At 35.2% G+C, this 26,871-nt stretch overlaps 1 protein-coding gene across 1 annotated transcript in view; it reads right to left on the minus strand.

Moving 5' to 3' along the window:
* The window catches only part of TENM2 (teneurin transmembrane protein 2), a gene marked incomplete at its 5' end in the record, with an annotated part of 346,728 nt that extends 322,096 nt beyond the window's left edge, over nt 1-24,632 (minus strand). The window contains one exon of the mRNA XM_015819334.1: nt 24,423-24,632. Coding sequence (XP_015674820.1) covers nt 24,423-24,632 — 210 coding nt within the window. The remainder of the gene's footprint in view (nt 1-24,422) is intronic.
* Between the last annotated feature and the right edge of the window lie 2,239 nt (nt 24,633-26,871).

Consider the following 26,871-nt stretch of genomic DNA (forward strand, 5'->3'; position numbering starts at 1 on the left):
TATCAGTGAAATGGAAGGAAAGAACACAGTGGAGGTTGTGAGTGGATGCAGGATCCCTAGGACTGGACTTCACCGAAGGGAAAGTGGGGGTAATCATGATAAACATCAAAGGGGTGGAGATGGAATGGCCCCCAAGGATCGTGAAAGGGTGAATCAGCCCAAGGACGGGAGGCGTGTTCCAGCCTGGGAAAGCAGAGGATGCCCACCTGAGATACGGACACAAAAAAGGGGGGAGGAGGGCGGCAACACACATGTAGGTAAAGGAGGTAAGGAAGAATTAACTCAGTTTGCAGATGAGGCCAAGATTGGCCGGCCAGGACCTGTCACGAGATCTAGGAGCCGTGCGCAGACATGACTGTATTTATAAGCAAGCTCTCCCAGCATCCTGATTATACCCTGACGATGATGGCAGTTTTAGGCCATCGAAAGCTTGGTTTTATTTATTAAAACTGTATTGTTTTATACTTCCTGGTGATCACTTTGTTGTCTTTTAAATATATATATATTTATAAATAATAAATATATAAATAAACAGTTGGGACATATATTGCTGAACTATTATTACCAGCATCACTTATTATTGTTCAGGAGAGTTCTTATTTCTGCATTGGAAACTAAAGTCTCAGAAAAGGTTAATTCAACAGCTATAAAATGTGTATCACATTAAAAGAATTCAAAACGTTTGAACTGGTGCCAAGAAATTTTCCAGCAGGCACTGAACTCTCAAACCATATAGAGACCCATGTTATAGGTCAAGAGCATGATCATGAACTAAACAATGAAACTATCTTAAAGTCAATGAAGAGAAGAAAAAATTAGCATAATATGCTTAATTGCATTAAAACCTCTGCTGCCACATTTTACATTAGCTGAATTTTCCAATCACTTACTAAAGAAGACATATCCAACATATTACAGTAGTTCATATGAATGATCACCACAGAACAAATCATGCAGATTTATTCACTTCCAAAATTAATTCATAGCTAAAATACCAACTGAAATGTATGAAGATGGCTCAATTATTTAAACCATTGTACTTTTAAAGTATGAACTAAACAAATAAACAAAGTGTTCTACAAAATAAACTCAATGCCCCAACAGTTACTAGCACTACCTGAGTTTAATCTGAACTGAACTTCAGTTTGGTCACAATAAACATGGATTACACATTATCTAAACTTCTTGAGTTCTGAACAGAAGAAACAAAGCTGAAGCTAATCTTCATTATGATAGTGAGGTTTTCTATAGATTCATATAAATACTGGATAAAATTGGGAAGAAGATTAATTTTGATAGGACTCCAAAGTGAAGATGCCACAGTATCAGGCAGAAACCCCATATACCTTCTAAAATGTTATTTCAATCACCTAAATTAGCAGTTGTTCCAGAATAACATGGTAGATAATATTAATCCATGAAGAAATCAAAGAGAATTTATAACTACTACTGTGCTATATATAGTTCTAAACTCAGTTTGTAATCAACTGTAATCAATGACCACACTTGAAATATTGTGTCAAGTTTTGGTTACCACAAAAAAATAGATGACGAGACTCTAGAAAGAGTGCAGAGAAGAGCAACAAAGATAATTAGGGGACTGCAGGCTAAACCATACATGAATGGTTGTGGAAACTGGGAGTATCTAGTCTAATGAAGAGAAGAGCTAGAGATGACATGGTAGCAGTCTTCCAATATTTGAGGGGCTGTTACAGAGAGAAGAGGGTTAATTTAGTCTCCAAAGCACCTGAGAGCAAGACAAAAGGATACAATGAATACAAGCTTAACAGAGATCCAACTGAAAATTAAGAAATTTCCCGATAACTGTTAATCAGTGCAACGGCTTTGCCTCCAGAAGTTAAGGCTGCTCCATCATTGGAGGTTTTTAAGAAGAGATCGGACAACCATTTGCCTTGCATGGTATAGTATCTCCTGCGTGGGCAGGGAGCTAGACTAGAAGACCTCTAAGGTACCTTCCAACTCTGTTATTCTATTATTCTGTTGTTCTGTTATTCTGTTAATTTGAGAATTATTGAAAGCAACACTCAAATAGCCACTGGCTGATCATTTTTAAGATAAGTCTAGCTGTCCCAACTTAGTAAGCAATTCTGGTTCCATTAAGGTACCCAGGCATCCCATTCCATTCTTAAAAATAAATTAACTAAGAAAACCAGCAAACTATTCCTTTTTTTTTCCTGGTGACATTACTGATGGAGAGCAAGCAATAATCTTCTCTGCTGTTTTATATCAAGCAATTTGTTCCTTTCCTTTAGCATTACAAATAGTACATATGATAAAAAGTATGTGTTCAAAAGAATGAATACTCAGTTCCTTATTCAAGTAAGTTTGCTGTATGAGATCTCTTTTGTATTTCTAATTATGCTGTCCTCATTCACACTGAATATTTTTAAAGAAGCTATAAGATTTCCATTTCACCCATATCAGACTCACAGACATCTTGTGAAAAATGTCTGTTACAGAAAAAAAGTTTAGAAGTAAACAGAATGCTTCCCTTCAGACTGAACTGTAAATTATTTTGTAGTAGCTTTCCAAATATTTGAGTGTTACTAGCCCTCCCTATGAATTTGCTAAGCATGTGAAGTTACTTACCTATTAAGCATATAAGAAGGTGAAACTGTGTAGGCCAAATTCTTTGACTATGCAAAATTGAAGTTTCTGGGATATTTAAATTATATCCTTTCTGATTTCCTTTCAAATTTTAATTTTATAGCCCATTTTATTTCCCTTTTTTTTACATTTCAGAAGGCTCTGTATCTATAACATTCACAACAAAGAACTTATCACATTGTTTTTCCTGAATTCATGAATACATCTTACTAATTTCAATGAACATAAATTATATGTATGGTCCAAATAAATGAACAAGAATTTCCCTCTCCCTGCAAAAATTTGGTTCTTCTTTAAATTATTCAAATATTCAAAAATATTCAAATATACAAACATATTCAAATTGTTCAAATGTCATAAATAATGATAAACAGTTTCTAAACAAGAAAGAAGTTACCATGGTATTTCCCCCTTTGTTTAGAATGTGGAAGGAACTACAAACACATTCACATTCATATTATCTCTACATATGGTACTTTATATAAAAGGTGAGAAAGAGCACTATTCTTAGCAGCTACTAATTTATAAATATAGCCATGACAGATATTGGAAGCATTAGGAAAGGATGTTCTATTATTACTTATACTGAAAGTATAGTTGTAAATAGTGTGTAGGAATAAGGAATGTTTCAACATCTTCACAGAAAAGAGGAGTTCTGAGGGGAAAATGAGGTTGCTTAACAGAAATACTCTGTGAGAAAGTTCTAGTTATAACTTATAGTAGAAGAGAAGCCAAAGAACGGGACAATATCCAGCAAAGATACTGATTATAATCATTTAGGATAGAGATATTAGAGGAAGCAAAACAGCTTTGAGAAACTTTTGTTAGATCAGTAAGCAGACAAGAACCTAATAGAACAAGAGTGATCCATAAAATGATCCAGTGCAAAAGCAGATATTAATCATTTTAGGAACAGAATGTAAGGCCTGAGAATGTATGCCCAAGGCTGGCAAGATGGGAACCAGCTTTTCCAGTTTAGAGAGAGGTGTTATGTACACATAATTCAGCTGCCTCCTGATGGTATCAGAAGACCCACCAGGTATCTATTAATCCAGAAGTGGAAGACGAAAAAATATAAAGTTTATGCTCTGAGCTAAAATATATAAACTGTATGACTTTGCACTGTGTAAAAAATAAACTGAATGCTTGATATTGAACAAGGACTAATTTCTTACAAAAGAAAGAAACAAAATTGTTCTGATGGATGACCTTTGCTAAGATGTGAATAATGCTTTTCTTTTAGATGTGATCCATTAGCTCTAGCCCTGAAATTTTTACACCTGGCTGAAAAGCTGAACTTTTCTTAGGGCCTCTGAATCTTAATTAATACTGTTATTAAATTGGGTTGGTACCTAGACCGACACCCTTTTTGATATTGCTTCTGAATATTTATACTGGTTTTTTTAAAAAAATGTTAGATGTTATTGTACATTTTAACTACATTGTAAATTGCCTGAGTCAAGGAAGGAAGGAAGGAAGGGAAGGAGGGAGAGGGAGGGAGGGAGGGAGGGAGGAAGGAAGGAAGGAAAGGAAGAAAGAAAGAAAGAAAGAAAGAAAGAAAGAAAGAAAGAAAGAAAGAAAGAAAGAAAGAAAGAAAGAAAGAAAGAAAGGGAGAAGGGGAAGGGGAGGGAGGGAAGGTGGGTGGGTCATTGTGTGCTGCATTCTTCTTTAAGAATATGTTTGTGCATAATGATTGTGTACCTCTTGTGGAGATAATAGCAACAGTGTACTAACTCGCAACTTGGTTTTTAAAGATACTACCTTGCATAGAACAGCATGAACATACTTGAAGTAGAGCTGGACTGTAGTCACGTGTGTGCCACACTGGCCAAAATTATCTGATACTGTAATGGCTGCATGGGTAATGTATGAGTAAGACAGGTAAGCTAATACACTGTATACAGTTTTTATCTTACTCGCAAGCATGAAGTGAAAGCCTAATAGTACTTTTGAACTGTAGCATAAAAAGGTGGGACAAAGTTATTTTCCCAATGAATTGTGTTCCTCCACTCAATAATAGTAGTCTCAAGTGTCACTACAGCAAATTAGGCTTGCTATAAGAAAAAAAGGAAGATATAATAAATCTGAATGAAGACTCTGATCTTGTGGATTTTATTAACAATGGTAGTAAAGTGAAGAGGTAAATTTTGTTATGAATGAAACATTTTAAAGTATATATTTATTATAAATGCACATTAAAGTAGGAATCCTAAAGTAGGACTGCATGTTACATTTTAATGAATGCTATAGTGAAAAAGGCAGAGATGAGTTTGGGGAAAAGCAATAGCAATAGCACTTAGACTTATATACTACTTCATAGTGCTTTACTGCCCTCTCTTAGTTGTTTAAAGAGTCAGCATTTTGCCCCCCAATGGATCCTCATTTTACCAACCTCAGAAGGATGGAAGGCTGAGTCAACCTTGAGCCCCATCAGGATTGAACTCCTGGCAGTGAGTAGAGTTAGCTTGCCATACTTTTTTCTAACCACTGCACCACCATGGTGATGTAGAAAAAACAATAAAAATATTTTGTTAGGTGAGATGAATGGATAGTGGAATCAAAATGAGAAACTGTACAAAACTGTGCAAAAAGTGATTGATATTTGTTTAAAAATAGATCTCTTTTGAATTTGGGGATTAAGAAATCCATCCATCCATCCATCATAACCAGGTAAATAAATTATTATTAATTTAAAAACATGATTTGAATATAATTCAAAATTGAATTAGTAAAGGATATAAGGATAATGAAAGGCTCTGAATATGGGACAGACTATTAATTTCATAGTGTCAAAAGTAGATAGTAAGAAAAGAATGGGCATGGAGGCAAAGGGTGAAAAGAATTATCTTATAGATTGCTACAGAAGTGGATGGAATGATACTAGAAGAACATATGGAGACGAGGCTTAGTGGAATGATAAAATGAAAAAAGATGGATGAGAAAAATATTTATTAATTTAATTTAATAATTTAATTGCCACCTTATCACTTCAAACAACTCTGGGCAGCTTACAACATTAAAAGCAATAAAAGCAATAAAACCATGAAATTGTAGATTACCAGGCTGAGCCTGAGGGAGGAGTCCCTGTGTGCCCACTAATGTTCTCAATCCAGCCAACCTTGAATTCCTTTCTATTCTTAACTCCCGCTAATTTCCCTTGACCATTAGTAGTTCAGATTCTTGTAGAGAGCTTAAGCTTGCAATAAATAGTTATACTCATTTGAACTGCCTGAATGTCCTGTTTTTCTGGCACTTGACAGAAAGTAAATATTTCTAAAAACAATAGAAATAGAATTATAATAAAAAACTAAATTAGGGAGCAGGATATGCACAATGTGGAGATAGGATCTTTTCTTAATTCATTAATCACCTTTCCCATTGGAGCCCCAAGCCTACTGGCAGAGTTAGATTTGTTTCGCCACTCTTACCACCACAAAGTATGTCCTAGTAGCAGCTCTAAGTCACTTAGAAGTCATCCTTCATTTTCCTCCAGGAGTGTTTTAGGTATCTCTTAACCTTTTTCAAAACTCACAACTTCTCTGTCAACCATGGATAGACAGAGCAAGTGACAGGTCAAGAAAAGCTGCATAGTCATGGACCCATGGTCATGTCTGAAGCCCTGGCTGTCTTTTTATTCCAGGATGTTACCAAGGTTTCAGCAGGGCCATGTAGCAAAGCCCCCAGTTTCCCTTGGAACCCATTCAGATCCATCAATCATCAGGGCCGAATACCCAAATGGGTCCAGCCTCCCTGCAGAGGGAGCCAGTATAAGGTTGTGATCTGACCATAACAGGGGGGATATTGTTAGATCCCCTACCAGATCACATTGCCAATGCTCTGACAAAATGTACCTAAGAAAACGACTGTTATGAAAGGACAACAAAAAGATATTGTACAATATCTTTAGAAAGAAAAATATAGTTGCAAAAATATCAAAGATACAAGAAATGGTTAAGATGAAGAAAATGCAAAGTAGTTTTGAAGGAACTACAAAATTAGGAAGTGAGTGAAGAGAACGAAATAAAGAGCCTCCAACAGAATGAATAAAATTAAAAAGAATAAGTGAAATTATTGGGAATTAAACTGAAGTGAAGGAATGATAAAAGGTTAGTTTTATAGGAATTATATGAAGCGGGAAACTGAAAATGATATTGTCCAGGGTGGGTGTGGGTGAAATGAAACACGTGTCACAAACATTATAAACGTCTTGAAAACTGTAAGGGTACAGGTCCAGATATAGTTAAAAGTTAAAATAGGGATGTGATTTATTTACAGGTACCTGTTGATTTATTTAATGTGTGTGTGTATGAAAAAAATTTTCTGGGTTTTATGATTGAAAGAATGCTTTATTAGTTCCCTATAGAAAAGAAAGGTAGTTTGAGTGAATGCAAAAACTACAGGGGGCTTAACTTAAATGATCGCGGGAAGATATTTGACAGAATTCTGATCAAAGACAGAGAAATGCAATGCTTTATGGCAAGCAGCAGACATATAGACCAGATTATTTTGTATAGGTCATTGACAAATGTATGAATATAAAAATATTTTAAGTGGTATGATTGTTAAAAAGTGTGTGATAAAGTACATAGGCTTCAATTATGGAATGTTTTGTGCAAATATGAACTTGAAGGTTGGTTGTTGAATACAGTAAGAATAATATATAATTAAAATGAAGCATCCATAAAAATCAATGGATTGCTTAATGAATGGTTCATTATTGAACAGATACTAAGACAGAGCTATGTTCCCTTTGTGCTTTAATGTATATGTGCATAAATCTATCAGCGATGTTTGCATGACTCTAGACGTGTATTGCTTGGGGACAGGGATGTCAGTATACTTTTGTATGCAGATGAGATCACTGAAAATCCAAATGATTGCAGCCAATATTCTATGATGCAAAGAAGAGTATGAACAGAGTAGATTCCATGAAAGGATCAAAGAGGAACACAATAATGAAAGTGCTATCATGCTAGCATAACTTAAGTCCCACCCCTTTTATATGTGCACTGAATGAAAGGGACAGACTTTGTATTGCAATGGTATAGGTTTGTTTTTGTCATTTTCAGAAAAGCAGGAAGTGTCTGCAGATGTCCAGTTGAGTTTGATGGAGAAAGTGAAGTGAACAATTGTAACACACACATCAGATTAAAAAACTAGAATAATGTTTACTAAACTAGATGAATGTTTACTAAAGATAAGGGAATGGATTAAGATATTTTAGGATATGCAAATGGTGGTAGAAAGGTAATTGCGGGTATGTGATCTATTATGAGGAATAACTCAAAAGAAGAAAAATGTATATATGAACATTAGAGTTGGCTATATCAGAAAAAATTTAAAAGCTGAATGCAGTGGGAATGGGGTATTTAATAAAAGTCTATAGTATAACACAGATGTCCCCAACCTTTTGGGCACCAGGGACCAGTTCCGTGGAGAGAGGCTTTTCCACGGACCGGAGGGTGTGTGGTTTTGTGTGCTGCCTGCATCCCGCAGATGGGACTTTGCTTGTTTGTGCAGCCCAGTTGCTGGCATGCCATGGCCCAGTACTGGTCTTCGGATCAGGGGTTGGGGACCCTTGGTATAACAAATAGAAAAAAAATAGTATAAGAAGAAACAAGTGCCAAATAAATGTGGATTGAATATAAAAGTGGCCAGTTTGAAGAAGTATGTGAAGTGAAATTATCATTATATAAATCTTGATGTAAATTGCAGTGGTCCTTTTTTATGTTATACTTAATTTGAGATTCATTTTATGTTCGTCAGACTGATTCCCCAAATTGCAATTAATATGATAGAATTTTTATTTTTCTCCTTTTATTCTCAATACTTTAGACTTTGTACATGTTTACAGTTTTAATCATATTACATAAATATCACTGCATTGAAATCTGCTTTGAAATAACACAGTGTATAAAAGGAAAATTAGAATGAATGAAGATCACGTGAAAAACAAATGTATGAAGGAAGAATGAATGAGTTCAGAAGAAGGGGAAGACTTAGAAAGTCATGATTAGATGGACTCAATTAGATACGCAAAGGTGAGAGATTTAAAGAAACAAAGGGTCTGTATGAAGTTTGTATGAAGTTAGTGGAAGCAGGATAGTTTACAAGGGAGAAAAATATGGAGAGATATAAAAGATGGTATTGCTGGAAAATAATTTCAGCCACATGTGCCTTTCTTTTCTTTCTTTTTCTCCCCATGTCCTCACTAGTTATTCCTTTACTATGGTTTCCTTAATGTTTGTCATCCTGAAATAGAATTGCATATGGGCCAGCATGCCAGTTTAAATAATACAATTTTTACTGCTTTTCAGAGGGGCTTTAAGGGACAAAACCAAAACTTTAGGCTGCCTCAGGTTGTGCTATGTTCTGTTATACTAAAGCAAAGAATTAGTTCAACAGTATCTTTGAAGACATTTTTTTTATCACAGTAAAGTAGCTTCTCCCATAATCCTGAAGACATTTCTCACATGCTTTGGTGTGCTAATACATATACTACAGAGTTTCCTCCGTGCTGCGATAAATGAATGAAAGTATCAGATTATGGAAATCAAAATCGAGAAGGATAATATTCCATTCCAGTGTTAAAATAAAGATGCTTAAGGCAATAACAAGACTAAATCCCTTCAGATCACTCACAAGGTCTAAAGGGCTTTGAACTCTAAGAGAAACGTCTAAGCAAAGAGTATCTGATGAAGACATGGGGATTATTTCAAGGAATTAAATACATTGGATGTCTCTTTTTCGGGGCTGGTGGTGGTGGAATATACCTTATGGCAATGCTTTTCAACTTCTAAAGACCAGAGTAGAAATTAATAATAAAGGGAATCAATTTATTTTTAAAAAATGCACTAAATTCAGTGATACTCTGCTCTAAATTGGTGTAAGTGCTAGAAGCAACTAAGGACTAAAGAGGTGGTTTATGATTACAGGGATACATATTCAAATACAATGTAAATATTGTGATGTTAGATTGGCCATTATCTCAGAAGCAAAACTATCTTACAATATTGCTTAGACTTATCAGTCTAATTAATATCATAAATTAAATATAAGAACAGAAGTTAGACATTCCTGAAAAGAAAGAAAATATATACAGTATATTTACATATATTTTCCTGTCTCTATATGTTTCAGAACTTTTTGATAAAGTATGTAAACAGGATAGTAAAGAAAATTAGGACAAAAAGTTTGTTTTTTTTACTCTTAAGCTTATACAATAAACAGAATATTGAATTGAAACTTCACAATCCTATCTTTTAAAAAACGGCAACCGGTGTTTTCATTATTGCTGTAGCTCAAATGCATTTTCAACGGTCACTATTCCATTGCACTATGGCTTAATCCATTCCAAATTTAGTTTGGCAACTGCATAAACGAACAGTTCATAAACAATTATGTGCAATTAAGTTTCTTTCAAAGTATGTGAGTCTACAATCAACTTCACAGTTAGAGTACAAACACTTCAGAAACTTGCAGCCATTGTAAATATAACCCTGCAACATTTATGTTGTATATTTAAGCACATACTACAGTTAGATTTTTAAAAATTATTTTGTGGATAAAAATAGTTATACAGTGTTTGTGTGTTGATTGTTCATCTTTACACATAATTACACTTAAAGTAGGTTTGTTATAGTCAAAACTTTCACAAAGCACAAAATTTAACTGACTTAAACTTTGCTAAAGTAAAAATGCTGTTATTTGTGTGGTAAGTATAAATAAAATTGAAAGATAACTGCTAAACCAGAATCCCAGGAGAAACTCACTGCTGATGTGTAAATCAATTTTATACAGCAAAAATCACTGTCAATCCAATAGTGCTTTCATAGCACTATATTCAGCTCCAACCATTTTAAGAACTAAAACAGAACAATTGATTAATTTTAACAGCATATGACAATTGCATTTACTTCTGTGATTCTTTTTCCAGAACTGGGAGTTGAGCTATGGTTTTCAAAGAAAAATACTGATATTCTTTCAAAATAAAACAGAGGCAGTAGATAAAAAGCATGCTATAATTAGTTTGTTTACAATAGGACATTTCTGAGCTATTTAAAAAGTGAAATATGTTTTTCTAAGAATTTTCCACTAGTAAAGTTTCAGAAGAGAAAGAAAGCAAGTCTTGGAAAAAATAATGTAAGTAGAAGAAAATATTAGAGGTGAGATTTGTTATTTATTCTACTTTTCTTGTTTAAATCCAACTTTATCTAGGACTTTGCCATGTCTTACATATCGCTTTTTCACTTGCGCTGCAGAACAATTTTGAGCATCCTGTTGCTCATAAAGTTCACAATGTAGTTTACATATGGATGTTACCCTAGACCTTCAGTTAATGAACAAACTTATATACCCCTGAGCCCCTGCATGATGGTCTGCTTGGATTAGAATTACAGAAATACTTAGGAACAAATCTGTATATTACATTTGTTTGTATTTATTTGTTAACTTGAACTTTCTGACACTGCTGTAATTTTATATGCAACAGCCAGACAAAGTCACCACCATAATTTTCAATGAATGGAAGCATATCTGCACCAAGTGGAAGATCAAACAGATTCCTGACAAACCTAGCAGACAACTTTATCTCCCAAAAAGTAGAGAAGGGAACTAGGGGATTAGCCATTTTGGATCTAATTCTCACTAACAGAGATGAAATGATAGAAGGTGTTGAAGCCATAGGAACCTTGGGAGGAAGTGATCATGCAATATTGGAGTTCAACATTATGGAAGCACAAGCAATAGAACACAGTCAAACTAGAGTCTTGGATTTCAAGAGAGCTAATTTCAATAAACTTAGAGAGGGTTTGGGAAGGATTCCATGGATGAGAATCCTCAAGGGGAAAACAACAAATTTTGAAAAGTGAGATAATAAAAGCCCAGTCTAGCACAATACCAACAAAGAGGAAAAATAACAGCTCTCAAAAGAAACCAGCATGGCTGCATAAAGAACTCTGATAAATTGAAAGGTAAAAAGGACAAGTATAGAAAGTGGAAAGAGGGACACATAACTAAGTCAGAATATCAACAAATAGCCCGAGCCTGCAAAGATGAAGTGAGGAAAGCCAAGGCTCATAATGAACCAAGGCTTGTGACCAAAGTCAAAAATAACAAAAAAAGCTTCTTTCAACATGTAAAAAACAAGAAAAAAGTGAAGGAAACGATTGGTCCATTAGTGGATGAAAGTGGCAAGAAGGTGACAAGCAACAGGGAGAAAGCAGAACCATTTAACTCATTTTTCGCATCTGTCTTTACACAAAGGGAAAAAACAGACCAACCTATCAAAAATAGTGCCATAAAAAACAGAATAGAAACACAAATTAAGATAGGCAAGAAAATGGTAAGTGAGCACCTGTCCATCCTAGACGAGTTCAAATCACCAGGACCAGATGGATTACACCCCAAGGTTCTCAAGGAACTGGCCGATGTGATCTCAGCAACACTGAATTATATTTTTCAAAGATCCTGGAGCACTGGGGAACTACCAGAGGACTGGAAAAGAGCTGATGTAGTTCCCATCTTCAAAAAGAAAAAAAATGGATCCAGGAAATTACAGGCCTATTGGCCTGACCTCAATACCTGGGAAGATTCTGGAAAAGATAATCAAACAACAAATCAGCAAACACCTACAGGCAAACAAAGTCATTACTAAAAGCCAACACGGGTTTTTCAAAAACAGATCATGCCAGACAAATCTTATTGCATTCTTTGACCAAGTGACAAAATTAGTGGACCAGAGGAATGCTGTGGATATAATTTACTTGGACTTCAGTAAGGCATTTGACAAAGTAGATCACAACCTACTGCTTAATAAGATAGAAAAATGTGGGTTAGACAGCATCACCACCAGATGGATCTGTTGCTGGCTGACCGGCCGTACTCAGCATGTGGTCCTCAATGGAACCACATCTACATGGAGGGAAGTGTGTAGTGGGGTGCCCCAGGGCTCTGTTCTGGGCCCAGTGCTCTTCAACATCTTCATCAACGATTTGGACAAGGGAATAGATGGGGAACTCATCAAATTTGCAGACGACACCAAGCTGGCAGGAATAGCCAATACTCCAGAAGACAGGAGTGTTGGGATACAGGAGGATCTGGACAGACTTGAACACTGGGCGCTATCTAACAAAATGAAATTCAATGGTGAAAAAAGTAATGTTCTACATTTAGGCAAGAAAAACGAAATGTACAGGTATAGTATAGGGGGTACCTTGCTCAATAGTAGTAACTGTGAGAGGGACCTCGGAGTCCTTGTGGACAATCACTTAAATATGAGTCAGCAGTGTGCTGCAGCTGCCAAAAAGGCCAACACAGTGCTGGGCTGCATTAACAGAGGGATAGAATCAAGATCACGTGAAGTATTAATACCACTTTACAATGCCTTGGTAAGGCCACACTTGGAATACTGCATCCAGCTTCGGTCACCACAATGTAAAAAAGATGTTGAGACTCTAGAAAGAGTACAGAGAAGAGCAACAAAGATGATTAGGGGACTGGAGGCTAAAACATATAAGGAACGGTTGCTGGAATTGGATATGTCTAGTTTAATGAAGAGAAGGACGAGGGGGGACATGATAGCAGTGTTCCAATATCTCAGGGGCTGCCACAAAGAAGAGGGAGTCAAGCTANGGTTTTATAAAAGAAAATATTTGATCCTGGCATACTTGGTCACCTCAATCAATTTGATGATGATGATTTCAAGATCCCAGAAGCTCAGACAATCTGTTTGCCCTTATGTATTCTGATCCCAGAAAGCTGAGTGCTATCACATTGAATGAAAATAGACAAGATACCATTGGCAAGATATATACTCAATAACAAGCATCTATTAGAAATCTAGCATATGCCTGCTGAAATAATTATAGTATTCAAACAGTTTTCAGAAGTATTCTTATTTTGAGAGATTCATGTGTCTAATGAGGTGGTTTCCAAAGCAGGCATATCTGTGGCAAGTCATTCTGCATTTAAATATAAAAACAGTGTCAGGGACTTTTTCAAATTGCAATTCTGGCTCCACATTCAACACAATTGTTTCCATATTATTAAGATAATACAATATAACAACAACAATTATATTTTATGAGGACTGTCCTCAATTCCAGAACTCATCCTGAAAAAATCCATGTGGAAAATTTGATGTCTCTTGGCTTCTTCACAATTCTGTATAATTCAAGATGCAATCTGAACATGGAAAGAGCCATTAAGCACTTCCCATTTTAAACATTAAAAAAGTTAAATGAAACGATAAATGCCAACAGGACCTTGTGACTTCAAATAAGAGTCTTATTTATGAAGCACAGCCTGCCCAGGAAGATAAGTGACTGAAATCATATTATGCTCTCTTTTACCTTCTCCTATTCCATTTTCCCATAGATGACAAAATTGCTATATGATGTCGGTACAAGAGGATATTCAGTTTGTCATGGGAGGAAAAAAACATACCATTCTACAATTCATCTTTAATGTTGTATCTCTAGATCTGTACTTTTCTAAATTCTTCCTTGACCTGTTTCTGAGAGATGCACAGATTTGTGGAGATACATATTAATGGTTACCTGATTCACCACTCTGAGTTACCTGATTCACCACTCTGAGACCTGAATTCTGGCTGAAGCAGAACAATTGTCCATACAACATTCTTCAGTGCTTATTATAGGATACTCTCAAAAGAAAAAAAAAAATGGGGTGAGAGTTAGAAAAAAGGAATCCCATATTTTTTTTAAAAAATGTCTAGAAACAGAATCTAGCATAGTATAACAGGTATCAAGGGGCATGGACTCTGGGTGGCAAAAGACAATGGAAGAATGCACTGATCTTCTACACTTCAAATATTTTACAAAGAACTATCTGCTTTTCAATGCTCTCAGACACCTCTTATACTATGCTACTATTTGTTTCTAGATTTTTTAAGACACGGGATTTCTTTTCTTGTCCACACACACACTTGATGACCTAATCCTTAATTAATCCATGTGGTAGGAGACTGTTTAAAAGGGTTCCTTCTTAAATCATGATCAAGTACTGAATTTAGCCTGACAGCAGAAATGCAGCAATTTCTAGAGCAGGCTTCTATCAACTGTAACATTCCTATGTGTATTTCACAGACAGCATGATATTTGGTGTTCCTCTACAACCACTGAGCATGAAATCTTTTTGGCATAAGTAGAAATTGGGTCAACTGTTTTGAAAGGGTGCCAGTCTTTCCTTGAAATCTAGGCTACATGGAGTCCAACAGAATTCAATCTTGTCCCCTATTGTGATGGAATGTGCATCTAGAGAAGCACAGAGTTTCGGCAACACAGAGAGTTTTCTGGAGAAAAGCCCAGATTAAGAAGCTGCGCAGTCCCAAGGTGGATGGAGATCAGAGGAAGAGGTTCAGGGTAGCCTCACCCTAGAATCCCTTGGGCTATCTTGTTGGTTAGAAGATTATAGCATTAATTTGATAAGCAAATAAAGGATTGAACTTAATTGTACTTTGCTGTGTTGTCTCTGGTATTGGGCTTGACTCCTACGCTGCTTAACAACAACCTACTACAAAAGTACTCGGATAATTTGAAACCTGTATCAAAAGTTTTGGTTGTCAATTGCTTACTAGTACAATTTAAGATGTTGGTGTTAAATTGCTGAATGCTTCAAAAGTTATATCCTGGCTGCATGATAGACCAACTCTCCCTGTTCAAGCATTACAATCAGCAGGATAGGCTGTTCTGATAATGGCTGTTCTGCCATTAAATCATGTACAGGGAACATGCTCTTCTCCTGAGCGGATGACAGGCTTGTATTATGTCCTGTGTTCTTTGGTCCTCAGTTGGTCAGCATTTAAAAATCTATAAAGACTGACACATTTTATCCAGCACTCCATTGCTAATTTATTTTAATTTATATTTAAATTGTTATATATTGTTTTTAACCTTATCTGTAGATTTCAGTATTTACTTGAGTAGAAGGCACTGGACTAGAAAAAAAATGATTCTGTGCCCCAAATTCTAGAAAGGAGGAACAAAGAGACTAAGACAAATGGCCAGATGAAAAACATTTTTCACACTTTCCTATTGGCTGCTTTGATGGTTGCCACATATTTTCTTCAAGGCCATCTTCTACAACTTCAAAGGTACCCAAAGCGAAAAGAATATGTTCCCATTTTCAAGTTGCAGTACTTATGCAAAATCTGTTTCTGAATTTAAGATGACCCCAAACAGCATGCATTTGTATGTGTGTGCATGTGTGTGTACACACATCACACAAGTATGTTGCATAGTGTCCAGCTTCACAATCTTGTCAACAACAATTCCATTTGAAAATACTCCTGGAGAGTCACCTCCAGACTTTTTTGTTCAATAAATGTATATGTGGGTATTTATGTGTGTGACATATGTATAAAGGTATGTATGCATGCCTGAATAGAATAGAATAGAATAGAATAGAATAGAATAGAATAGAATAGAATAGAATAGAATAGGAAGAGACCTTGGAGGTCTTCTAGTCCAGCCATCTGCTCAAGCAGGAGAACCTAAACCATTTCAGAAAAGCAAAAGAATAGAGCCAGAGCCAAAAAAAGTATAGAAAGTTATAAATTGAATAATTTGTTGATTAAAATAAATTGTCTATAAAGTTAAGGCATACCGTTTATAAAATTAATTGATTCCCTATTTATATTTACTTATGATTCTGCCTCTAGCACAAACTTCTCTCCAATACAGAAAGAAGATCAAAAAGTTCTGCTATCCTGGACTTGATCCCAGGGTGGATCCACTATGAAAAGTAAGTAATGAAACAATAATGGATGGTTTCTTTCTCTCTTTCTCTCTCTCTCATTTCTTTCTCTCTTCTCTCACAGAAGGGAAATGGAATCTGGCCAGTTATCATTATGCTATTGGGGAAACAATGGAATAGCAGATTTAAGGGAAGGAAAAGAGAAGCTAATTTAAATGTCTCCAGGCCTAAATTATCACAATCCAGGTTAGTGAAAGAATGCTCATAGATGACTACAGAGTCATTCCTGATAATGTTTAAGAACTCTGAGAGGACTAGTGAAGTCCCAGGAGGAGGGCAAAGACTATCCTTCAAACGAGGAAAAGTTGTACCTCAGAGACTACAGACCTGACCCCAAACTGGGCAAGGTCCTGAAATAGATGATCTAGTAATATATTTATAAGCACTTGGAAGCTGTAAATAATAGAAACCAGCATGGAAATGCTGCAAACCAATTATCCTGAATGGAGTTTTTTATGTTTTGGAGTTCGCGGCATTGAAGCAAGACACATGTTGTAATTAAGTATTTCTTTATTCGTTCCTCAACTCAACTTAACTTCTACCAAGCAGGCACGCAGGCCTTTTATAGTCTCCCAAACCCAGACAGTCCAGCCAATAGGGAAGAACCTTTTTTCACGCCTTGCACATGCGCACAAGTCCGGTGCCAGCCAATCTGGTCCCGGGCAGCTTTTTGGTTGCTCGGGACCGTTTGCAACATTTCTGGACACAACAGAGTTCATCTTCTTTTTGATAGAGCCACTAGCTTATTAAACCAGTGAATATTGTAGAATATTGTAGTCGATGCAAATTTTTTTCTAATTGCTACTCATGGGTGCAAAACTTGGACTTAGAAAAAAGCAGACAGGAAGTGCCTTTGAAGTGTGGTGCTGGAGATGACTACTACACATTCTATGGGCTGTAAAGATCACAAAGAATGACTGAACCTCACCAAAAATATCACCCAAAGCCACGATTGCCAAATAAAGGCTATCATACTTTGACCATGTTGTACGAGATGATTCGCTCAAAATATCAATCATGCTGGAGTGATTAGCAGAAAAAGGAGATGAGGCTGCTCTAGAACCTGTTGATTAGACATTATTAAAGATGATCCAATATGCCTATGGTGGATCTGAAGGAGGCAGTATGAGACAGAGAGTAGTTACAGTGGCTGAATGCTGAACACAATTGAATGGCTGACAATGACAACAATGTACACATAGTGTATCTGTTGCTTCATCAAGATTTGCAACAGAGTGCATCATAATAATTTCTTTCATAAAATACTAAACTATGAGTTATATGATACCACTCACAATTTGTTAAATGACTGCACCCAAAGAATGATCATTAATGGCTTCACTTAAGAATGGAAGGAGAAGTGGTACACAGTTCTTTCTTGGAGCACTCAGTGATCAATAAGTTTACCAATTACTTTGATGAAGGAATTAAGGGGACACTTAGATGGGCAGATGATACGTAGCTGGTATTTCAGAGCAAAGAGAGGTTATTAAAAAACAGATCTAAACAATTTGAGAAGTGGGTTGAAATGAAGAGGATGGGATTTAACAGGAGAAAGATAATACAGTATGCTGTATGTGGATAGAAAAAAAATGTAAATAACAAGTATGGGATGGGCAAGGCTGGGTTTAGAATGTGGAAAGGATCTGGCTGTCTGAACAACTACAAGATAAACAGGAACCAGAACAGTAACAAAGTGGTTAAGAAAGGAAATGGTATCTTAGGATGCATTAATAGAAGCATAGAAATTCAGAACTTTGAAAGTAGTTGGTTCACTATATTTTGTCTTATCAATCCCTATTTAAAGTACTGAGCATTACAGTCCTAAAACAATAGTGAAAAGTTGGATTATGTTTATAGGAAGACTATCAAGAAAGTGAAGGGGTGGAAAACACACTCTGTAAGAAACGATTAAAAAGTCTGGGTAGGTTTAGCTTATAGACAGAAATTACTGAAGGGTGATATGATAGAAGAATGCAAGTATGTGTGTGTATGTGTGTACAGTACACACATACACACAGGTTGTCACATAGAAGGCAAGTATTGAAATCAATGGTTTAAAATTATAAGGAGTAGGTTCAAACTAGGTATCATTCAACGAGACAGGCTGCCACATGATTGTGGTGAATTGTTTCATCAGAGTTTATGGACAATCTCAGTAATCCAGGTCATGTTTGTCCCAAAGGTGCTTTTTCAAAAGGCAACTGGACTTTCTTTGTTTTTGCTTGAAGATGTTTCGCTTCTCATCCAAGGAGCTTCTGAGAACTGAAGAAGCTTCTTGGATGAGAAGCAAACATCTTCAAGCAAAAACAAAGAAAGTCCAGGTGCCTTTTGAAAAAGCACCTTTGGGTCTTTCATCAGAAGTCTTTAGAGGCTGGGAGGGTCCTGTGTCAGAAATTCTCTAATGTACCCTTCCCTGAACAGGGGACCAATAACCTTTATGCTCCCTTCCAGCTTTATGATTTTATAAAACTCATAAATACAAGAATACTGGAACACATCCTCCCTTCTTTGAGAAAAAGGAGAAGGAAATAGAAATGGGAAAGGCAAATGCACTGGGAAGACAGAAGGAGAGAAAAACCCTGTTAAAGCTCCAGAGAATGATTAACATTCGCTAGGAAAGCTGTGGCTAATTTAACAGCAAATCTTAAAGATTTCCATACAGCTCCAGAAGCATCTGTAAATCTGAGGTCAAGAAGTCCAAAAGGGTGGGCATGACAGCAGACTGAAGTCCCACCCATTTTTATAAAGAGGCAGAGCTTTGATTTGTGGTTGTGTCTGTCACCTTGATCTACTTGCCCTCCTCACTTTGGATGATCTCCTTCCCTGATTATTCATCTCCATAACTATTCAATATTCTTCTAAAACCTCTATTAGACTGCAGTGGCATGCAGTACATATATTTCTACTTTGTGCCCATTCTAATGTTTTTAATCAGTTTTCTCCATGGTTGTCAGCAAGTATTAAGATCTAGCCAACATTTCATAGGCAATACTGTGGGATGGTAGTGTTATAATCCTACTGGATTATTACAGTATTTGCTTTCCTGACTGAGGAGGTATTTTCTTCAACAAAACTTTGGGTTTATGAAACATACTGATATATTAAAGCAAACACGGAATTTTAAATCTGAGCATTAATCTTTATTCATATGTTGTCCAAAAATGTCATTAACAAAATAAATTATACTATTTGTACACCCTGTATTTCTTCATGACACATACACACACACACTGTCCTAAACAGAATATTGATCAATAAAAGAAAAATGAGAATGAGAAATGTTCCGTAGTTTATACTAATTTCTACATCTACCCAATATTTTCAATAAAATATTCAATTAGCGTCGTTTCACATTCAAAGAAAGTTCATTTTTTCCATTTGATTTTAGACTGCAGTCTGACCCATCACAGTGTTGCTACAGTATATTGCAAGGAAAAAGGTTGAATATATTTGCTATGTGGTTATGTTAATTATGATTGATGTCACTTCACCAAATGATAAGCCAGTCACCCCAATGATGTAATGTCATTTTAAGAGCTATAATCTAATTTCTCTCAAACTGGAAGCTCTGATGAGTTCTAATGAAGATTTATTGTAGATTAAAGATCTTCATAATATCAACAATAGATTGCTTACCTGATGGAAGATTTGATTAAGTAATTTTTTTTAAGCATATGAATTTTTCACATATATGAAGAACTGTTAGCAGAAAGGGCGCAGAGCAATGTAATAATATAACTATCATCTTATCCTGGGAAAGACTCATATAAGCCAATTTAGAAATTAGTATTTAATTGTTAGCTAACACAAACATAAGTATATATTTCATCTAGAAGGATCACTCATTCCCTTAAGTGCTAGTTTATTAAACACAGTGTGACCAACATAATAGTTCACAAATACAGAATTATTTTAAATCTACATATAACAACTCCATCTGTTAAATTAGAACAACGATCAGAACAATCTACCTATAAACATGATAGATGTCATTTAACACCTTTGAATTTCAAAATCTAATAAGGAACTTCATCTCTTCTCCTACTCCTGCATCAATGATAACGACAAGCTTGGATTCTGTGATATTTAAAAGGGGCAATAAACAAGATAAAAATATATAGCTTGTTTATTGTACCTCAAACTATATAAATATCGGCTACAAACAATCAATCAATCCTTATTTGGCCATACACCAGCAGATAGATAGGCTATAATAAATTGTTTATTAAGAAAAAATAAAATTAAAATAAAGAAACAAGCTGTTTTATAAGTGGCACATATTTCTAGTAATGTAAGAAGAATTATTGCAGTATATTTTTCTATAAAAGCATTTGAGAACTATTATTTTTTCATCAATACTTATATGTAGAGAGTGATCCCAATTTTGAGTATTTTGCCAGCAACATTTTTTCCCTTATTTGAATAGTCATAATTTAAAGCACTGGAAAAACATGAGTTTTTATCCTGCAGAACACATTTTGCATACAATATGCACAATTATAATCATTTATTGATAGAATTTAAAAGAAGGAATTCCAGTAACAAAAAACATTAACCCAACACTAACCACTAACCTTTATCATGAAGAAAACATTTAGAATTCTATTAATGTCCAAAACTAGATCAGGATGGACAGCATAAGATAAGGTGAGGTGAGATGAGATAAGATAATCTTTAATGTCATTTTTTTTATTGTGGGCACAACGGCACACATCAAAAATGAAATTTAATTGCCCGCTTTCAAAGTGAACACATACATGACACACATCTAACATACTATATACAAAAAGGACTAGAATTTCCAATAAAATCAAAGGACAGGATGTGCTGGAAATACACATGCACGTTGGGTAGTTCAGATATACACACTGTGGCATCATAATTCATATGATCACTTTAATTGGTGGAGTAAAATATTTAGGAACAGAACAAAAGTTGATTCCATGTTGCTTCATAAAGTAAAAAAGATTTTGAAAATCTGAAGTAACAAATGGCAATTCAGAGATATATTGTATATTTTTTCACATTTATTGTTCCATATTTTATCATATGAATGAACGAAAGCATGCATACATGAATAAATGAATGAATGAGTACACACGTTTGTTTATCTTTATCTCTGTCTCTATAATCTCTATCTTCTCTCCCTCTCCCTCTATCTATCATCTATTATCTATCTATCATCTATCTAAAGTCTGCCCTTTCAGAATAATATACTCATATGATGGACTGTTCAACATATGAGCCAGACAATATTATGCATCCTTATGATGGTCCATTTGGAGTAAGAAGGTGGCTGCTCAGATACATCCTGTTTTGGTTAAAGTTTAAGAATCAGACAAGTGGTTTTTTCATTTGGGTGAGAAATTTACACCCAACACATCCAGTATGATTCTGTATCGGCATTTTTTACTAGCTAATATTTAATCTAGATTTCCCATGTAAATAAAGATATAAATGGGTTCTTTAGAAAGGCCAAGATATCCTGTGGTTGAGAATGAATATCCTGGAGATGAAAGTAAAAACTTTGGTAGGAGGCAACATCTATCATGGCAGTCATTTAATGAACAGAAAGCCTCTTCCCATTCCAGTATGTGTGGCAACTGAGAGATTTGTACAGTAATTAACAGTTATTAATAAAGAGTTCAAAAACAAAATGATTGCATCTACTAAGCAGCAATGTTTAACTTAATATCTTTAAGAGATTGAATGCAAAGTGTTTGCACAGTTCCATTATGAAACCAACTGAATGTCTTGATTATTGCTGAACTCAGTCCAGCAAGGATGAGGATCATACTCCCGGACATTTCATCTTTTCCAAAGGACCAGCAAGGAGCAAGCAAATCCCAAGAAATACACTATTCAGCAGTACTGGTGGAGGGCGGCAAAGGGGGGTGGGACACAAGCAGAATTGTGCCCAAAGCCCTGTCCACATCACATATAAAGGGTGGAACCTGCAGCAGGACACTACTTTGATCACAACGAGAAAAAACAGCAAGTTGAAAGTGTCTCATTCATTCTAGAAGACCCAAAAGCAGAGAGAATTCTGGAAACTTCCACCTTGAAAGAGCCAATCTCATTCGTGTTTTGGTTCAAAATCCCATGGGCAGGTGGTGTAGCTAAATTGGCTGGAAAGTTGTTTTTTTTTCTTTCTCTGATTTTCACAATGTTAAACATGACCCAGTAAACTGATTGCAAAGTGACACAGGACAGCTTTAAGGGAGCATTTCTTAAGTAATTAGTGTCATATACTGGCACAAAAAAGTAGTTATATAAGGGGGGCTATATTTATAATGGACAAGTTTGTCAATGGGCAGTATATCAAGCTCTGAACAGACGAGACTTTGGAGCTTCAGTAACTGGGGTGGAAAAAAGATTGCTACTGCCATCATGTCATGCTTGCTTCTCAGATGCCTTTACTTGATTGTTTTAAGAAAGAAATTGCTGACCTAGATAGCTGTCCGGTCTGATCTAACAGTGCTTCTCTTTCTTTCTTTCTTTCTTTCTTTCTTTCTTTCTTTCTTTCTTTCTTTCTTTCTTTCTTTCTTTCTTTCTTTCTTTCTTTCTTTCTTTCTGACTTCATGAAAGCCTCAATTCTAGAATGATTTATCTAGAAGCAAGCACCATTACTATAACTTTAGACTTCCATGCATGTGCTTGGAATTGCAACTTAAGATTTATCATTGTGATATATGAGGACATGTTAAAAGGGGGAAAAATCACCAGAGTTTTCTGAAATCTTGTTTTGTTTTCTTCTGCCAAATGCAGATTTCTGGTTCTATATAATTTTTTCCCAGCTTTTTAGAGGGCATAAATTGCTGGCCATGCAGTTTCTTGCAAGATGTGTTCATGCAAAACAGCAGTGTGCTTCCCAATTACAGATCTTATGTTCATTAATTATGGTGACATAAGAATAGCATACAATAACAAGCATACTATGGAACATAAAAGAATACTATAACAAGAAAATTGAATCAGAAGAGGCAAGGCAGGAAATAACAACAACAAAACCTTCCCCTGGATGCTCTCCCCCTTTATTTTATTATTATCATCATACACATTTAAAAATTGTTCTTGAAACTTCATTGTTCTACTCCTTGTTTATGTATTTATTTATTTATTTATTTATTAGTGGTCCTGATTTATATCCTGCTTCTTGTTGTTTTTTAATATTCATTTAAAATGTGTTACTTCTTCCTTTTAAAATTGTTCAAATGATTTATGCATAGCTCAGAAAACTGCATCAAAGAAATAAAATCAATAATACTAACAGAACTCTCAAATACCTAATGCAACTTCTCAACTATTTGTAAAATATAGAAATGGAAAAACCACAATGCACTACAATCAAATTGTCAGGGCACTCTATATCTGATCTATCCCTCCCTCATTCTACTTTATCTACTAAGTCCACGGTGCTTTTTGAATACCTGATTGGGGTAAAAGGATTTCCCCAAAAATAGAGGTACTAACAATAGAATCTATTTCCTCATTTTAAAAATGCAGCCTAAATATTTTATAAATTGGTGGTCAATTTGAGAGATATCAATACTTCATAAAAGGTTAAAAGTTAGGATTACTTGCAATTCTGATAGGAAAATTGAAAGAAACACAACAAATATGAAAATATAAAACATATTACAACAGGGCCAGCATAATATTTTGCATTTTAAAAGGCAAGGTACTATTCTATAAAAATGCAAAGCAGTGCAATACCTTTAGTATATATTTCTCCAAAAATACAAGGCAATTTTCATCAAGTGATAAAATGCATTCATGGTTTCAGTTTTATGAAGATAACTATTAATTCAGAAGAAACTCTAAAATGAAATTTGACAGCAAAAATATCCATTTATTAATGTATCAGACTTTAATAAAATTCTCAAGCCACAACAAATTCACAGATAAATATATGTTCATTTCCCCTCATGTCTCTATTTTGAACAACTGTTCTTGCAACAATTAGAATTTGCTTATACAAGCATAATATTTATAATCAAATAGTATTTCCTTACCACTGGTGGAAGTTTGCTGTGGCCCTGTGCATGCTCTTAGTAGGTATGAATTTGGGCAGAACTCCTCATCAGGGTTGGTGTCCATAATTTGATGGGAAGTATTGCTGTCTAGCAAGGGCATCTGGCAGCTAACTGGTGGTGGATTATGGGAGCTGGGCAGTTGACCAGATGGGAGAAGGCTAGACGAGGACGTAGGTGGAATGGGACGACCTGAAAAAGAGGACAGAATGATCAAAGTTCAGCAATAAATATAATGAAAGAAAACAGTAACGTTGATATTGCTTGTTATCACAAAGGATTACAGCTGGGATTGAATCAAAGTGGACCGTGTCCATTGGGTCTGATTTCCCTTTGCATCATATTCAAGACAATAGGACCAGTTGTGCTAAGCAAGATCAATCCAAGAAAAAGGGACAGCATCTTCAGATTTTGCCTTTATAGCACCAGCCTCTATTTCATCTGATGCTGGATGAATAATGCCAGATTGCACAGAACACAATCTGCTTAGAAAAACATCATAAAGGAAGTGCATCCATCAATTGATTTGCCATCAATGATATTTTCAAAGAGATTCGTGGAATGATAATTATTCTTTGGCCACAACAGAAGAATATAATTCTATTTGCAAGTTTTGTAACTTGTTTTTTTCGATACTGAACCAAGAACAACAACATCAACAACTACCACCATTATTAATGTTAGAAAAACTGGTTTATATTAAAAAAAATACAAGTTTTCAACTCAAAACTATAATAACTAAAAAAAATGAAAACAAAAGGCAAAAAGGATCTTTTAACCTGTGGTAAGAACAATGCCACATATTTTTGACCACAGAAGTTTTCACTCACTTTGTACAACTGAGATAAGAATATTACGTTGACCATTTTTAGCAGCAACAACAGTAGTATGGTACAGTAAAAACAAAAAGAATTAAGACTTGTGTGAAACAGTCAGAAAAAGATAATACTAATACTAATACTACTACTACTAATAATAATAATATAGCCTGCTTTTAAATTCTAGAAAAAATAACTGTAAATTTTAACTAAAGGTAAGGTAAAAATTTATCTACAATTTGGAATTCCTGTAATTTCCAAGTTAATTCAAATAACACATAACTAACTCTAAAAATACTTCAAAGAAAAATAAAGTCACCATAAAGATGCCAAAAGTGTATTTCCTGGATGGGAAGCTACAAAGAATCACAGCATCTACCAGAAAATTCCTGGGGCTATTACTCTAATAATAATTAATCCTAATTCTATTAATCCAACCTGAAAACAAAAGCATTGAAAGGAGACATTTAGCCTTAGAGAAGAAGAGCATATACAAAAAAGAGATTCAATTATACAAAGTACAGACAATCTGCATCTTCAACTGAAGCTACTAGTTAATCGGCAGTTTGTGCAATTAAACAAAATAAACTGTTTTTCTTGTTGTCCGCTTTGATAAGGGCCACAGAATTCTGCATCAGATGCAGTTTCCAAATCATATTTGTGGTCAATCTACAAAAAAAATTAAGAATAGATACTGTGATAATAAGGAATAAAGGTGACATCTTTTAAAATTCTTAGTGACCTCCACTTATTTCCACTATCTAGGAATTTAGCAGCTAAACAGGATCAAAGATACTACACCTAAATTGTCTGATGTTTCAAAGACATTGTGGCCTCATCTAGGTAAGCAAACTGCTCTCCCACCCCCAAATCAGATTTACATATTAGTTTTAAATAAACCATCTTTTTATCCAATGCATTAATTTGCTCAGAAAAAAATCCCTTGGAGTTAGAAAGTTAGAAGTAACAAGTATATTTTCTTCCCATTCTATCCAGGAAAACTATACAGAGGATAGGAAACCAAGCATTCTACATGTGTGCATTCAGTGTGCATTCAGTGCAGAAAACACAAAACAAAACATCCAGATGACCCCCCCCTAAAACCCCATTGTTTTCCTGTTTGTGGAAAATTCATTTAAACAGCATTTCTTAAACCATCAATAATGCAGCTGTGTAGTCTGGTATAATCATTGTTTAATGTTCTGTCGACTGTTTCCCATTAGTGTAAATTACAAAATGGTTTGCAACCGAACAATAAAAGTACCGTAATGCAACTAATAATTTAAAAGCAATATAAAAATAATAATTTTATTACAAAGATAGCAGACAGAACAAGATGAGGACAAGAGAATATAAAAATCATCCAACCTCTCCATTCGTAGAGGGAAGGTAGAGATCTTTAGCAGATGTCTCTTAAATTTGAGAGGAGAGTTTATTTCAAATGGAGGAAGCCTAGTAAATAGGTCTTCTACCTATGTAGATAGTAGACAACCTATTTACAAGTAATTGCAGATGGCACATGCTAGAAGACCTCCCCTGAAGTGAAAAATTGATCACATTGATAATGCAAAGGCAGGCAATCTCGTACTCCAGTTTCAAATTGTTTAAGGACT

The sequence above is a fragment of the Protobothrops mucrosquamatus genome, unplaced genomic scaffold (genome assembly GCF_001527695.2).
Source record: "Protobothrops mucrosquamatus isolate PMUCROS unplaced genomic scaffold, P.Mucros_1.0 scaffold898, whole genome shotgun sequence".
NCBI lineage: Eukaryota > Metazoa > Chordata > Lepidosauria > Squamata > Viperidae > Protobothrops > Protobothrops mucrosquamatus.